At 39.1% G+C, this 13,602-nt stretch overlaps 1 protein-coding gene across 8 annotated transcripts in view; it reads left to right on the forward strand.

Moving 5' to 3' along the window:
- The window catches only part of scrib (scribble planar cell polarity protein), a 115,832-nt gene that overhangs the window by 31,533 nt on the left and 70,697 nt on the right, over positions 1-13,602 (forward strand). For all 8 annotated transcript variants that reach the window (XM_057824960.1, XM_057824957.1, XM_057824954.1 and 5 more), the window contains exons 2-3: positions 8,577-8,694; positions 13,218-13,296. In XM_057824960.1, coding sequence (XP_057680943.1) covers positions 8,577-8,694; positions 13,218-13,296 — 197 coding nt within the window. The remainder of the gene's footprint in view (positions 1-8,576; positions 8,695-13,217; positions 13,297-13,602) is intronic.

A 13,602-nucleotide genomic window follows, 5' to 3' on the forward strand; every position in this document is an offset into this window, starting at 1 on the left:
GCCGAATACTTTTGCAAGGCACTGTATATTGCTCAATATTTAAGATTTTATGATGGCAGAATAAAGCAAGCACATACAGAAAAATAGCTGTGGCCATTAAACGGTCATATTATATATAGGCTTCACTGTTGGACTATACTTCATGCTAAGTGCTTTACCATCATAGGAGCTATCAGAGAAATAACACACACAGAGAGATACAAAATAACGCGACATAATGATTGATAGATGCAGTCCGTGCCCAGTCCACTCATTAATTTCAGCCGTTTCGATAAGGTTAGAGCCACTATCCGACTCCATCACGTTCATTTGTAGCGTTAGCCGCTAGCGCTAGCCTGTGGCCTGGCTGCCAGTAGAAAGCACTGAAAGCACACTCTCCTGAAATCGTAAGAACCAGGGAGGACAGTGGGTGAAAGCCCGTCTGGAAGCCGCCAAGAGTCGACTTAATGTCGGGTGAAAGTTTGGCGAAGCTCTTGTAAGGCCGACTCCATCACGTTTGCCTGTAGCGTTAGCCACTAGTGTTAGCCTACCGGGCTTCTGTTTGATTTCCTGATAACCACGTAACTTCATACGTAAGCACACTGACTGCTTTCTTAAGGGGAATGAACGTAGCCGAACAACTCAGTGTCAAAGCGGGATGAAAAGACTATATTTTCTTGTTTTATTAAATTACCGAATTTACCGCAAATTATGTCGGTCATCGTGAAGAATTTCGGTAACTGTATATTTTCGGTTTACCGCCCGGCTCTACGTCGGATGTCGGAAAGATCGTGTGTGGAAGCAATCGCATGTCAAGGGGCCACTGTACTCTGGTTTGTGGAAATTCTCTTTTTTCAGTACAGTCTGAAGGAAGTAAACCTGTCTACCATGTGCGCATTCTGACCACCCTTAGATAACAGCCTAGCGGGGGTTGTCAGTCAGACAGGCCTCTTCTCACTGTGTGGCCTGTCCGAGTGACTGCAGTCGAATAAAGACAGCTGTGGTTGAAAATGCCACTTAAATGAAACGTAAACACTTGTTTTGTAAATGACTAACCAAAGACACGGAATTGACTTGTTGCTATATCATCTTCTTACGTGTGTACAGCAGACGGAAAACATTACCAGACCAGACGAAATAATTACAGGAGTACAAGTTTGGTCACGGAATGGTTGAAACTGGTAAATTGAGGTATCTAATGTGTAATTGCACTGAAGGTTAAAGTTCATTTCAGTTTAGTGGTGAGCGACTGAAGGTTTTTTCTCTACCCAAGCGCACCGTGGGAGTCTAGATTTTATTAATGATCCACTCCTCTCAACAATTCCCCTTGTTTATCAGCCATTCTATGCCTTTGTTACCCTATCTCCACTTTCTGCTTTCAAGTCTCAAATCCCTTCATTTCTAGCGCTCTTTCTCTCATCTGTGGTGCCCTTTTAGACAAAGGAGGAGTCCCCCTGGACAGGAGGGGGCTGGTCAGTGAGAGTTGGTCTGGGATTGACAGTCTACTGGCGGTTGGCTTTGTGCCTCGGCCATAAGAAAGTGGAGGGAAGCTGGTGAGGAGGAGCTAAGGGAGTAGTTATAGTGGTATTTGTTTGTAGACTCACGTGGCTCCTCTGACCAATTCAAAGTCTTCATATTCCGAATTCCTATCAATATTTGGAACTGACATTTCTACGGTACTTTACTTCCTGCAACCGCTACGGTACCCTCCAACTATTTCTGGTCTAGTCTGTTTTGTTAATGTGCGTGTCTGGGATCATGAGTATCACAACAAAAGTGCGCAGTAATCATTATCCACTCTGACCAAGTTATCCAGTCAGCCATATCCCTGTGAAGAGTACCGGCCTGTTTTAAGAAGCATTTGTCCTTCCCTCCTCCTCCTCCTGCTGGTGCATTGTTGTTTTCAGTGTGCGTCGCTAGGCTGCATCACCATGGAACGCTTAACATTGGACAGTTCGGGGAGGGCCGGGCGCACACCAGGATTTGGAGCCTCGGGAATATGTGAATTGGGATTTTACTTCCTCTTCCTGATTTATTTCAGGTTTCCCGGAAATGACTTCCTAAAATTTAACTGACCAGGGAAGTTCACAGTAATTGAAAGTGAAAAAGAAGTCATCCCTTTTGGTCAGACACCGTTATGTTGGGACAGAATTCCTTCACCTTTGCTGTAATTTCACATTTTTTTGTGTGAGTGTGTCAAAGGCTTAACAGATTCCCATAACTGGAACAGTGCATCCACTGTGACCAGAGCTTTGAAAACAGCATAGTTTCGACGCATACCACACGGTCTCCTTTCTGGATAGCTGATTTAAAGCCAGTGCGTCCAGCAGTTATTAGATAAACATTCCACTGTGAATTTACAGTTCCTTCGCGGACAGTTCCTCGGCTAATCTGTGTTCGTATGCACGCGTGGTGCCGACTGCCGTAGTTCCCTGTAGGGTCATCCAAAGAAAAGAATTTGTAAACGCCGCTGAGTGTTGACGTGAAGACCTACAGCGCAGGGGATCTCCCTTGTCTGCAAAATGTAACTTTGTAGCACATAATTGTTGAAGCATAATGCTAAAGTGGACACTATGGATACATTTTCAAGGATGGAAGGTGGACTCTCGCTATGATAATGAGAAGAATCGTTTTTATTGGATGAGTATTTTGGCGACACACAAGGAATTAATTTCTCTGCATCAACCCACGTAACATAACGAAAATCCGAGACAGGACATTGTGAGTAGAATTGACAGGTTGTAGTGAGGTGCCTGATTGTTAAGATACCGTAATTTTCGCACTATATGGTGCAGCTTACTATAAGCTGCCACCCACTGTATTTGACATGAAAATGATATTTGTTCATAAATTAGCCACACTGGACTATAAGCCGCAACTGTCCTCACTGTATTATGGGATATTTACACCAAAAGATATTAATTGGTAACCCTTTATTTGACAGTGGCATCATATGACTGTCATAAGACCAAATGAACCACCATGAAGCTTTGAACCAATTGGCTGCAAAGCTTCATTAAAGAAGCTTCATTTGGCCATCAATGCTCCCTTGGGGGAGACGGTCAACCTCTGCTGTTGTTGTCCAACATGCCTCCTTGCATGCATTGCAGCGCTACAGGTGTAAAAAAACAATCAAAATTCATGTTCTGTGCTAATTATTTCTTCAGTTACTATTACAGTTGTTTCATTAATTGGTAGTTATGGTATTTGGTAACACTTTATTTGACAGTGGTGCTATAAGACTGCCATTAGACGATCATTATTTTGACATGACAATGTCATGAGTATTAATGAATGCTTATAACAGATGTCATTTAGTGTTATCCTGCAAATTATCTCACTTTTGAATAGCTGTAAAAGATCCAAGCTGGATATAAATGGAGTTTGTGACATAATTTGCCAGATGACAATGACATAAGCATTCAGTAATGCCCATGATAGTGTCATGTCATAATTATGACGGTCTTATGACAGTCTTATCTCACTTTTGAAATGACGTAAAAGATCGGAGCTGGACATAAATGGAGTTAGTGACTTAATTTGCCGGATGACACTTAATGACATCTTTCATAAGAAGATGACGCTGCTGTCAAATAAAGTGTTACCTATGGTAGTAAGTAGTAACCGAAATAAATCAACAAATAAGTCACACTGGACTAGAAGCCGCAGGATTCAAAATAAACGAAAAAAGTAGCAGCTTATATTCCGAATATTCCGGTAAATACAGAAACAAAAGGATGGAAAATGGGGGAAAAAAACACCTCCAATGCATGCGCCTGTGAGTGAGGGAGCAGAGTGGAATTAAGAAAAAAACAATCCTTGTCAAATGGATTGGACGTCTATCGCCGTCAATGGCAGAACATGAGTTAAAAATTGAAAGTCACACCCCCACCTCTTCTTGTACCATTGCCTCCTCTCAATCTATGTTCTCACCTCTTACCCAATCAAACGAACTCGCACTGACGTGCCGCCTCACTCAGCAAATGGTCCCGTTTAAGACTTTAAGTGAACTCCAGGGACCGTCTGTGGCTTTGTTTGCGGTCAGCTAAACCCCACCGCTACCTCTCGTTACTCCATCTGACCCACTGACCCGGCTTATAAAAAACCCCGAATAAAAACGGCTCATTGTTGTAGTTGGACGCCGGGACATTCAACTCTCATTGTTTGTTTTGATTCATTTTCAGCTTCGTATTTACTTCCTGAGACTGTTCCATTCCATGTGAATGGACATCTTTGTGTGTGTGTGTGTGTGTGTGTATGAGAGAGGTTATAATATTATTACACTCCTAATGACGCATGAGTGATATCAAGAGAGCTGAGGAATGCATTGGAAAGCTGTTTTTCAATTTTGTTTTATTAGATTGGATGATTGATTTAGCTTAAGTGCCATGTTTTGCTGGGAAAATTCAGGCCCACCCGTTTTTTTTTCGGTACACCCATTCACAGCGGATCCACTACTCAGCGTCCTATTCTTGTCACCTGATACTGTCGCAAATAATCCGCCAACGCCCAGATCTATCCCTAGCTCAGGTGTTTTACCTCCCATCCATTTCCAATTGGAACGCAGCCACCACCGCATTTGAGAACAGAAAATTTCAGTCGTGAAAATTGTCCGACTTCCTCCCACGTCGTTTTGGATACTTTTTAAAAGTCTTATCTGATATGAGCATGTTAAGATCTCTCAGATATTTGATTAGAATTAGTTTTTTAAAAAAAACCTTGCTGTCATCTGCGCCGACGACGTCTGGTTTAATTTGAATTACCATCCAGACGCCAAGCAAATCATTGCTGGAATAATGACTTTATACAAATTCTGACCGCGAGTTTGCCGAGAGTCGTGCTTTAGAGTACGTCAAAGGAGAAACAGTGGGTCCTCTGTGGATGCCACTCGAACTAGGGTTGATATAGGAGCTTCATCACGACACGGTTGCGGTCTGTTCGTCCAAGCAGCAAGCGACACACAGATGAATGAAGCATGTCGCAACATTTGGCCCTGCTGCTTATACAGCCTCACTCTGTTCCCATCGAAAGCCTCTTTTTGTTCCTCTAACATGACCAGAAACAGTTTTTAGACTGTCCGGAGGGAGGTCTCTGATCCTCGCTTAATTTGTTCTTGTTGTTCTTGGTGAGGACACTAAGTAAAATTACTACTTCTCCATTATTCGTGGATAGATCAGGATGAAATTTGGTCGATCCTCGGACCCTGCTGTTTACTTTTTGATCTCAGGGCTTATAAATTTAATTTATTAGTTGTAGTGCTGCAACGATTAACCGATTAACTCGAGTATGCGATTAGAAAAAAAGATTCGAATTCAATTTTGCTGCTTCGATTACTCGTTTAATTAAAGTGGCGTTGTAATGGTTTATTTTGAAAGTGTTTGCATTTCATTTTATTGATTAGGGTAGATACACTGCCCTCTGGTCTGCCTCATTTTACATGGCTGAATCCAACTGCTCCCTGTTAAGACCAAAGTAAGCGAAGTTTTTGTTTGCGCTAATGTGTTTTAATTAGGGCTGTCAAACGATTAAAATTTTTAATCGAGTTAATTACAGCTTAAAAATTAATTAATCGTAATTCATCGCAATTAATCGCAATTCAAACCATCTATAAAATATGCCATATTTTTCTGTAAATTATATATACCGTAAAATAAATTGTTGGAATGGAAAGATAAGACACAAGATGGATATATACATTCAACATACGGTACATAAGGACTGTATTTGTTATTATAACAATAAATCAACAAGATGGCATTAACATTATTAACATTCTGTTAAAGCGATCCATGGATAGAAAGACTTGTAGTTCTTAAATGTTAGTACAAGTTATAGAAATTTTATATTAAAAACCCTCTTAATGTATTCGTTTTAATAAAATTTGTAAAATTTTCAATCAAAAAATAAACTAGTAGCCCGCCATTGTTGATGTCAATAATTACTTACACAATGCTCATGGGTGCTGAAGCCTATAAAATCAGTCGCACCCAAGCGCCAGCAGAGTGCGGCAAAACTCCATAAAACACAATTAACAAGTGGGCATTTCACTCTACTTTCATTTAAATCTGTCTGAGCGGGACATGTGCGTTAATTGCGTCAAATATTTTAACGTGATTAATTTAAAAAATTAATTACCGCCCGTTAACGGGATAATTTTGACAGCCCTAGTTTTAATGCATTCGTATTTTTGTTTATAGGTATATTTAGCTGTTTTTTGTGGGAATATGTGTCTGAATCATTTGCTAAGAGCATTGTATTAAAAAAAAAAAAAAGTTAGCATTTTATAGCATTTAAGCTAGCGGACGTTTGCTCTGTAAGTTAGCCAATTGTTCTTTTGTTGTACATAAATAGAATTTTTTCTAGCGTTTGAGGCTCAGCTCAGGTTTTTTTAATTTTTCATGTTCCTTATCCGATTACTCGATTATTCCAACTAACTAGTTCATCGATTAATCGACTACTAAAATGATCGATAGCTGCAGCCCTAATTAATTGCAGTTATTGTTGCCTGTAGGAAGAAGTGGGAAGTAACGCTTTACATTTACTCCGTTACATTTACTTCGGTCACTTTTTGAGATAAATGTACTTCTAAGAGTAGTTTTACAAGCCATACTTTTTACTTAGTAGATTTGTGAAGAAGAAACGCTCCACTTACTCTACTACTTTGGACTACACTAGTCGTTACATTTTTCCTCTTTATTCTTCATACTATATTTACTTCTTTTTTTGCCAGAGACGACAACAATGGCTCAACCAGTTTTATCAATGAGACGTAGAAATAATTATCACATGACTCCATTATACCAATCAGACTCAAGATTGCTGTCCAATGATCACGCCGGCCTGTTGAATCATGTGGGGTCTGTAAAGCATCGTAAAAAATTAAGTATTTGACATAGAGTGCCGCCCTCAACATGACTCGAAAGCGCAGATTATAAACTCTCTCCCAGTTTTTATTTGGCACCGATTGACCATGGAAAACCGTTGATATGAACCTTTTAGTTTCATAATAAGAAATATGTTTTCTCCACTAGAGGGCACTCATGCTCCTTGGATGAATAATGCTTCATTTCTGTCGATTTTTTTCTCTCGCAGGAATTCAATGTTTTTTGTTGTTGTTGTATTTCTTTGGCTTAATGTGGTTATGTAATATGTTAACGGCTGTAGCTATCGATTGTTTTAGTAGTCGATTAATCGATGAACTAGTTAGATCGAATAATCGAGTAATCGGTTAAGGAACATAAAAAACTAAAATAGCGGTGCTGAGCCTCAAATGTTATAAAACAATAAATAAATGAGGATTGAAGTACGACAAAAGAACAATTTGCTAACTTACATAGCAAAAGTCTGCTAGCTTAAATGCTATAAAATGCGAACTTTTTTTTTTTTGACAATGCTCTTGACAGACACAAACACATATTCGCGCAAAAAATGGCTAACCAAACCTATAAACTAAATTACGAATGCATTCAAAACATTAGCTCAAACAAAAACTTATGTTTGTCTTAACAGGGAGCAGCTGGATTCAGCCATGTGAAACGAGTTATGTCATGCTCACTGTCGCCACTAGAGGGCAGTGTATCCACCCACTTCAATAAAACTAAATGCAAACACTTTCAAGACAAACCATTACAACGCTAAACTAATTAAATGAATACTCAAAGCAGCAAAATCTAATTTGAATCTTTTTTTCAAATCGAATTACTCGAGCTAATCGATTAATCGTAGAAATAACACTACTCTTACTTGAGTAAAGTTTTTGGCTATTCTAACCACCTCTGCCTGTAGGTTCTGAGTTGTAGTAGTTGTAGAAGGCATGCTTGCCTTCAGTTGCGATTTTTATGTTTCTGGGCTGGTGAGACGTTAGGCGAGCCGGGTGGTCGTAGTTCAATTTAACTTGGTTTTAAAAGGACTATTCGCTGTTTGAGAATACTTTACAGAAATAAAGGATCTCTTGGACATTTTTTCAAGTGAGAGTTTTTCAAAGTGTGCTCGTTTAAAGTTTGTCACACAAAACTGTGACTATTTTGAAACAGTATTTGTAGCTATGTATCATACGTAAACAGTATTTTCTGTTAACTAAAAGACTGTCATTCATGGTGGGTGATGTTCAATCCATTTCTGGAGCAATAAAATTAAAAAAAAAAATACTTTTACCAAATTTTTTAAAAAATTAAAATATTTTTTCATAAAAAGATTATATGTACTGTATTTTCCTTTTCTTGCTTTATTTTTAAAAATGTTTAAAAAATGTTTTTTTAAATGAAAATATTTCCTAATATTGTATATGTAATCACTAATATACAGTATATATTTCAGCTAAATTATTATTATGTATGTATATATATATATATATATATATATATATATATATATATATATATATATATAATATTTGTTAAAATTTTGTCAACTTTAACTTGGCTTGTACTGACTCAACAATTTTGTCTTCTACTGCATTAAAATTGAGAGCTCAGCAGTGCGCGACCCGAACAGGAAATGACCCAAAACACACTGTACATCCTGAACAACACTGCTTTTTTTTCCTTTATTGTTGTTGTTGCCTGAACTCTCTATCCTATGTATGTCATCATCCACAGCCTTTCTTCAGACTACTGAACCTCCGGAAACTGGGCCTGAGCGACAATGAGATCCAGAGACTGCCCCCTGAAGTGGCCAACTTTATGCAGCTGGTGGAGTTGGACATATCCAGAAATGGTACATTTAAGTTTTGAATGTTTGTTTTATTTATATGCATCTTAAGTGTACCTGTAGGTACCTCACGATACGATACGATTTGCGATACAAGGCGATCTCACAAAGAGTTATTGGTACGTGGGTCAGAAAATCGTTATATGATACTTTACAATACAACTACTAAACAGAAAAACAAGCTATTTACATCCTTCAGCTGTGAATTGGAATGGGTTTATCACTAGTAGACGTCCAGTCATTTTGAAGTGGGAGGGTGGCAGCGAATGAACGAATGTTCATTCGCTGCCACCCTCCCATTTCGAATGGATTGGACATCTATCGCCGTTAGTGGCAGGCAATGACAGGAAATTAGTTCATTTTAGGGAATTTCACGTCATTTCCTGTTGGTTTTCAAAAAGTTAATGTCAAAAATTGTGAATTTCGAGTAAGAGTTTAGGGTTAACAGAATATCAGTGCCAATGTAAAACAATGCAAATTGACTACACAATAATCAACAACACAAATGAATTGCACAGTGTAATGGGTCAATATGGCCGCAAAACGTGGCGGCAACTAAGCACTTTACACTCAATTGGACTTACAACACATCCCAAAAATGCTAAACGAACACATCACCTCACGGCATAAATGTGCAACATGAATGTGATGTAAACAATTATTGCGGACTTCGCGAGGACGAGCGGGAGCGACGACTACCCACCGTTGCAACGGCAAATCTACAAAACGGTCGGCAACGTAGCGGCTCCATCCTATGGCTGGAACCCTCCAGAATGAAGGAAAAATATTCACGTTCATTCATGGATGCACACAGATCAACATTCCCTCGCACATCTCAACAGGTGGCTGCACTTGGCTTGAATGTGCACCCGTGCTGGCACATGTCTTTCTCAGTCCCAAAACACTTAGCGTGTGTGACTTGAGACCAAAACAGGAAGTAACTATGAGCGGTTACCATGGAAACAAACAATGCTCTTCGTACATGACTACAATATTCTTCATTCTACATACATTATGAGGCAATCACAAAATAGTAACGCGCAGACACTAAGGAAGCTAACTTTCATCAAATTACTGATTTGGAAAAATAAATGCGTTAGATTGCTCGTTACTGAAAGAAAGTAATCAGATTACAGTAACGCGTTACTGACAACACTGATTTGGGGTTACTGAAAAGGAAGTGATTCAAGAAAGTCCCCAAATTAATAGGAAGTGACTAAAAGTCAAGAAGTAACTTGTAAATGCTCTAAAATGGAAAGGAAGTCACTTTCAAATTCCAACAAAAGACGACTCTGAATGCTCTAGTTTCAGTGCCATTGAAAGCACTAGACGTCCAATCCAGTCAAAATGAATTGGACGTCTAGCGCTGTCAATGGCAGCTCGTGAGCTAACGTAGACACTATTCTAATGGAAGATTTTGGTAGCAGTTGTTGGTTCCTGTTTCATTTTTAAACAGTGAGACCATTTTAAAACGATATATCGATTCTTCGTGAGAGCATATCGAAAACCTTTAGGGCTACAAAGTATTGCGGTATATCATCTTTTCGATATATTATCACACCCCTATTTAAGACACCTCTGGTTTGTTGAATTATTGACATCTTTACAGTCTATTTGGTTGGGTTGGGCATCGATGGGATCCGGGACTAACACTCCAGTTCTCCCAGAACCGTTTGAATTTTTTAATTTCGATTCCAAGTTTCAATGTGTATCCACCCAAATCAATAAAACTAAATGCAAACACTATAAAAATAAACCATTACAACGTCATTTTAATTAAAAGAATACTCGAAGCAGCAAAATTGAATTCGAAACTTTTTTTCTAATTAAATACTAGAGTTAATCAATTAACTGCCAAATGGAAAAAATAGCTGCCGAATACCACGAAGGAAAAGCCACATGAAAACTAGCTCTGTTTTGAGCAAACCAAATGAAGTGGCTAATATACATTAGCATAAAAATGTTGCTTCGCTTCACATAAATGACAACAAAGTAACAGAATAAACACACCGAAATGATAGCAGACCCTCTGTTAAAATGTACAAACTTACATATTTTGTTTACTCAAGGGTTCGTAACGATGTGTAGTGCAGAGTAGGTGTGTAGCGTCTATAGACCCTACTCACATGACGTCACAACCACGCCCCCGCGCCATATTGTCCGTCAACTCGTCGTTGTTGATGCATTACCGCTACGTAAATTCCTCCTATTATGGCGTGTTTTTCTGCTCGTTAACATTAATAATCAAAATGGTGAAGGCGTGTGTGGCGGTCGGTTGCAATAACAGAGAAGATAGACGGAGAGACTTGAGATTCTACCGTATTCCGAGAGACCGGGAGAGGAGAGCGAGATGGGCTGCTGCAATTCGACGAGAAAACTGGGCTCCAAACGATTACCACAGATTATGTAGTAGTCATTTTATATCTGGTAAGATGCATTTAATATATATTTAGAGGGTTTTGGGCTGACAACCACAATTAAAATCATTGCTAGGCGAATCGCCGACAACATACCGTTTCAAATTCAAGATGCTTATTTCTTCCACCATCTTTATTTTTTGAATAATATTTAGCTGGTAACAAGTGAAAGAAGCTGGCCTCGTCTACGGATCATCAGTTAAACAGGGGTGTCCAAACTTTTTGCAAAGGGGGCCAGATTTGGTGTGGTAAAAAATGTGGGGGGCTACCTGGGCTGATTTACGTAGAACAATACATTTAAAGAAATTTTAGCAAGCCCTTCTGTGTGTCACATTTGCTTTATTATTATTATTTTTTAATTCATAATTTCAACAATCTCGCCTTTGTGGCGTTCTCTTTCGACCCTCGGGCTTTTGCGAAATACTGCTGCTGTGAAATTAAACCAGCTTCAAGTTGCTTTAATTTCTCGTTGCGTATCTTCTGCGACTGTCTCTTTGCAAATGAGGCAGACACAGTTGTGTATTTTATTGAAGAAATAGTCCAATATGCACCTATCCTTGACGCGCCGCAGTCAACTTTTTTTTTTTTTTGATTGTCGCCATTTTAGAAAATTGGAAGTAAAGGGTCACACGAGGTAATGTTGCTTAGAGTGCTGCTCTTAAAGTTTTTCAAACTTTCGTGAGAATAGGCTGATTTTGCGTGGACAAGATAGTTGTAAATATCAGGGTAGCAGATATTAGGCAGATACGGCGAAGACAGCGGGCCGAAAAACATCGATTTAGGCATCAAATATGGATCTGGCGAATGGATAAACTGAAGCTTTTCCACATAATGCCTTTTATGCAACACATCCAATGAGATTACAGCGTCAGATAACACCGGGGCTTCCATGAATTGCTCTATAACTTGCACGACTAATTGAAACCATTGAGAATAGGTTTAAATAATGACGGACAATATGGCGGCCGGATACAGCGACATGTCATTCTGTGACGTTGGTGAGTAGGGTATATATGCCTCAAGTTCTTTTTGCCTACTGCTTCCAGTAAGTCACCACTAGGGGAAGCCAAGCGCACATAGCAAAACCAACGAAAAACTGTAGAGTCCGGAGTCACAATAGTGACATCTCGTGGACGGATGAACAATATATCAGTTTAGAAAGAAATCAAACTTAAAAAGTAGTCAACTTAAGATCAAGGGACAGAACACTCCGCCTTCAGCCCTTAACTAACTTGTAGAAATACCACCTAAAACAAATGATGCAATACAATAAATGCCTGCAGCTTAAGACACTCTAAAACATAGGCTAAAAAATATGTGTAAATGTTTTCTGTGTGAGCTTTTGAAAATTGAAAATCTTTGTGAAAGTGCACTCCTGTGGAAAGAAACTTTACACTTAACTTTTAACATTATATTCAAGTTCAAACACTGATATTTATATACAAGTTAAAAATAGCCCTTTGGGAAATTCATAGCAGAGTTATTGAATGTTCAAATATGTATGCAATTTTTTTACCCTGCCTATTAAAAGAATCGGAATCGAGAATCGTTTGGAACCGGAATCGAAATGTGGAATCGGAACCGTTCAAATTCAAACGATGCTCAACCATACTAGTTGGAGTATATGTCCCAAAATGGGGATTGTTTTTTTTTTTTAATTTTAAATTTTTTTTTGTTTTATTTTTTACAACTTTTTGAACAATTTTTCTCCAATTTCTCAGCTTGCCAAGTGCAGAACTAGAACAAAATGTGACCTGGCGTGCTAGAAATGGATGGCATGTTCGCAATGAGACATCTGTGCTGCGGTAAAGCAAAGTGCTTTTTTTTTCAGCGTCACTGTCGGCTCTCGTCGAGTCGAGATTTTGTGATTTGCACTTGCAGCATCCAGCGGCCCTAGTGTCTGCTTGCCATTCTGTTTGGCCGAGATTAGACGCAGTCCACAAATCAGGCCGCTTTCTGACCAACAAAAAATTCTTATCTCAAGGCCTCACTGTTAGTGACCATTGCTCTATTTTTCATTCCGACGCCAGACCATCTGGTTGTGTTTAGAAGTGACTTGAAATGATTTGCTCTACCAAGCCCTCCTAACGTATCTGCTTCATTCTCTTCCAGACATTCCCGAAATCCCCGAGAGCATTAAATTTTGCCGTGCTTTGGAGATCGCCGACTTCAGTGGAAACCCCCTTTCCAGGTAGACCGACGCACTGTTGTCGATTAGATTAGAGATACTTTTACGCATCTATGTGTCTCTATATGCATAGACTAGCGCTGGACGCTAAAGATGCTTTTAAGCGCTTCAGCATAACAGGAAATCCTGTGTGAAATAATTGAACACAAGCTTGAAAGCGATGCATTATTGCAGGAAAGTGCATGCTAACACCGTTAACTCATCGGCTACCATTGGCAGTTAGCGAGCTAAAGACATTCCCTCTTGGATACTATTGAAAATGTACTTATGGTTATCAAAATTTTTTCTTGTTTTTCATTTGGTTTTGGC

The sequence above is a fragment of the Corythoichthys intestinalis genome, chromosome 20, assembly GCF_030265065.1.
Source record: "Corythoichthys intestinalis isolate RoL2023-P3 chromosome 20, ASM3026506v1, whole genome shotgun sequence".
Taxonomy (NCBI): Eukaryota; Metazoa; Chordata; class Actinopteri; order Syngnathiformes; family Syngnathidae; genus Corythoichthys; species Corythoichthys intestinalis.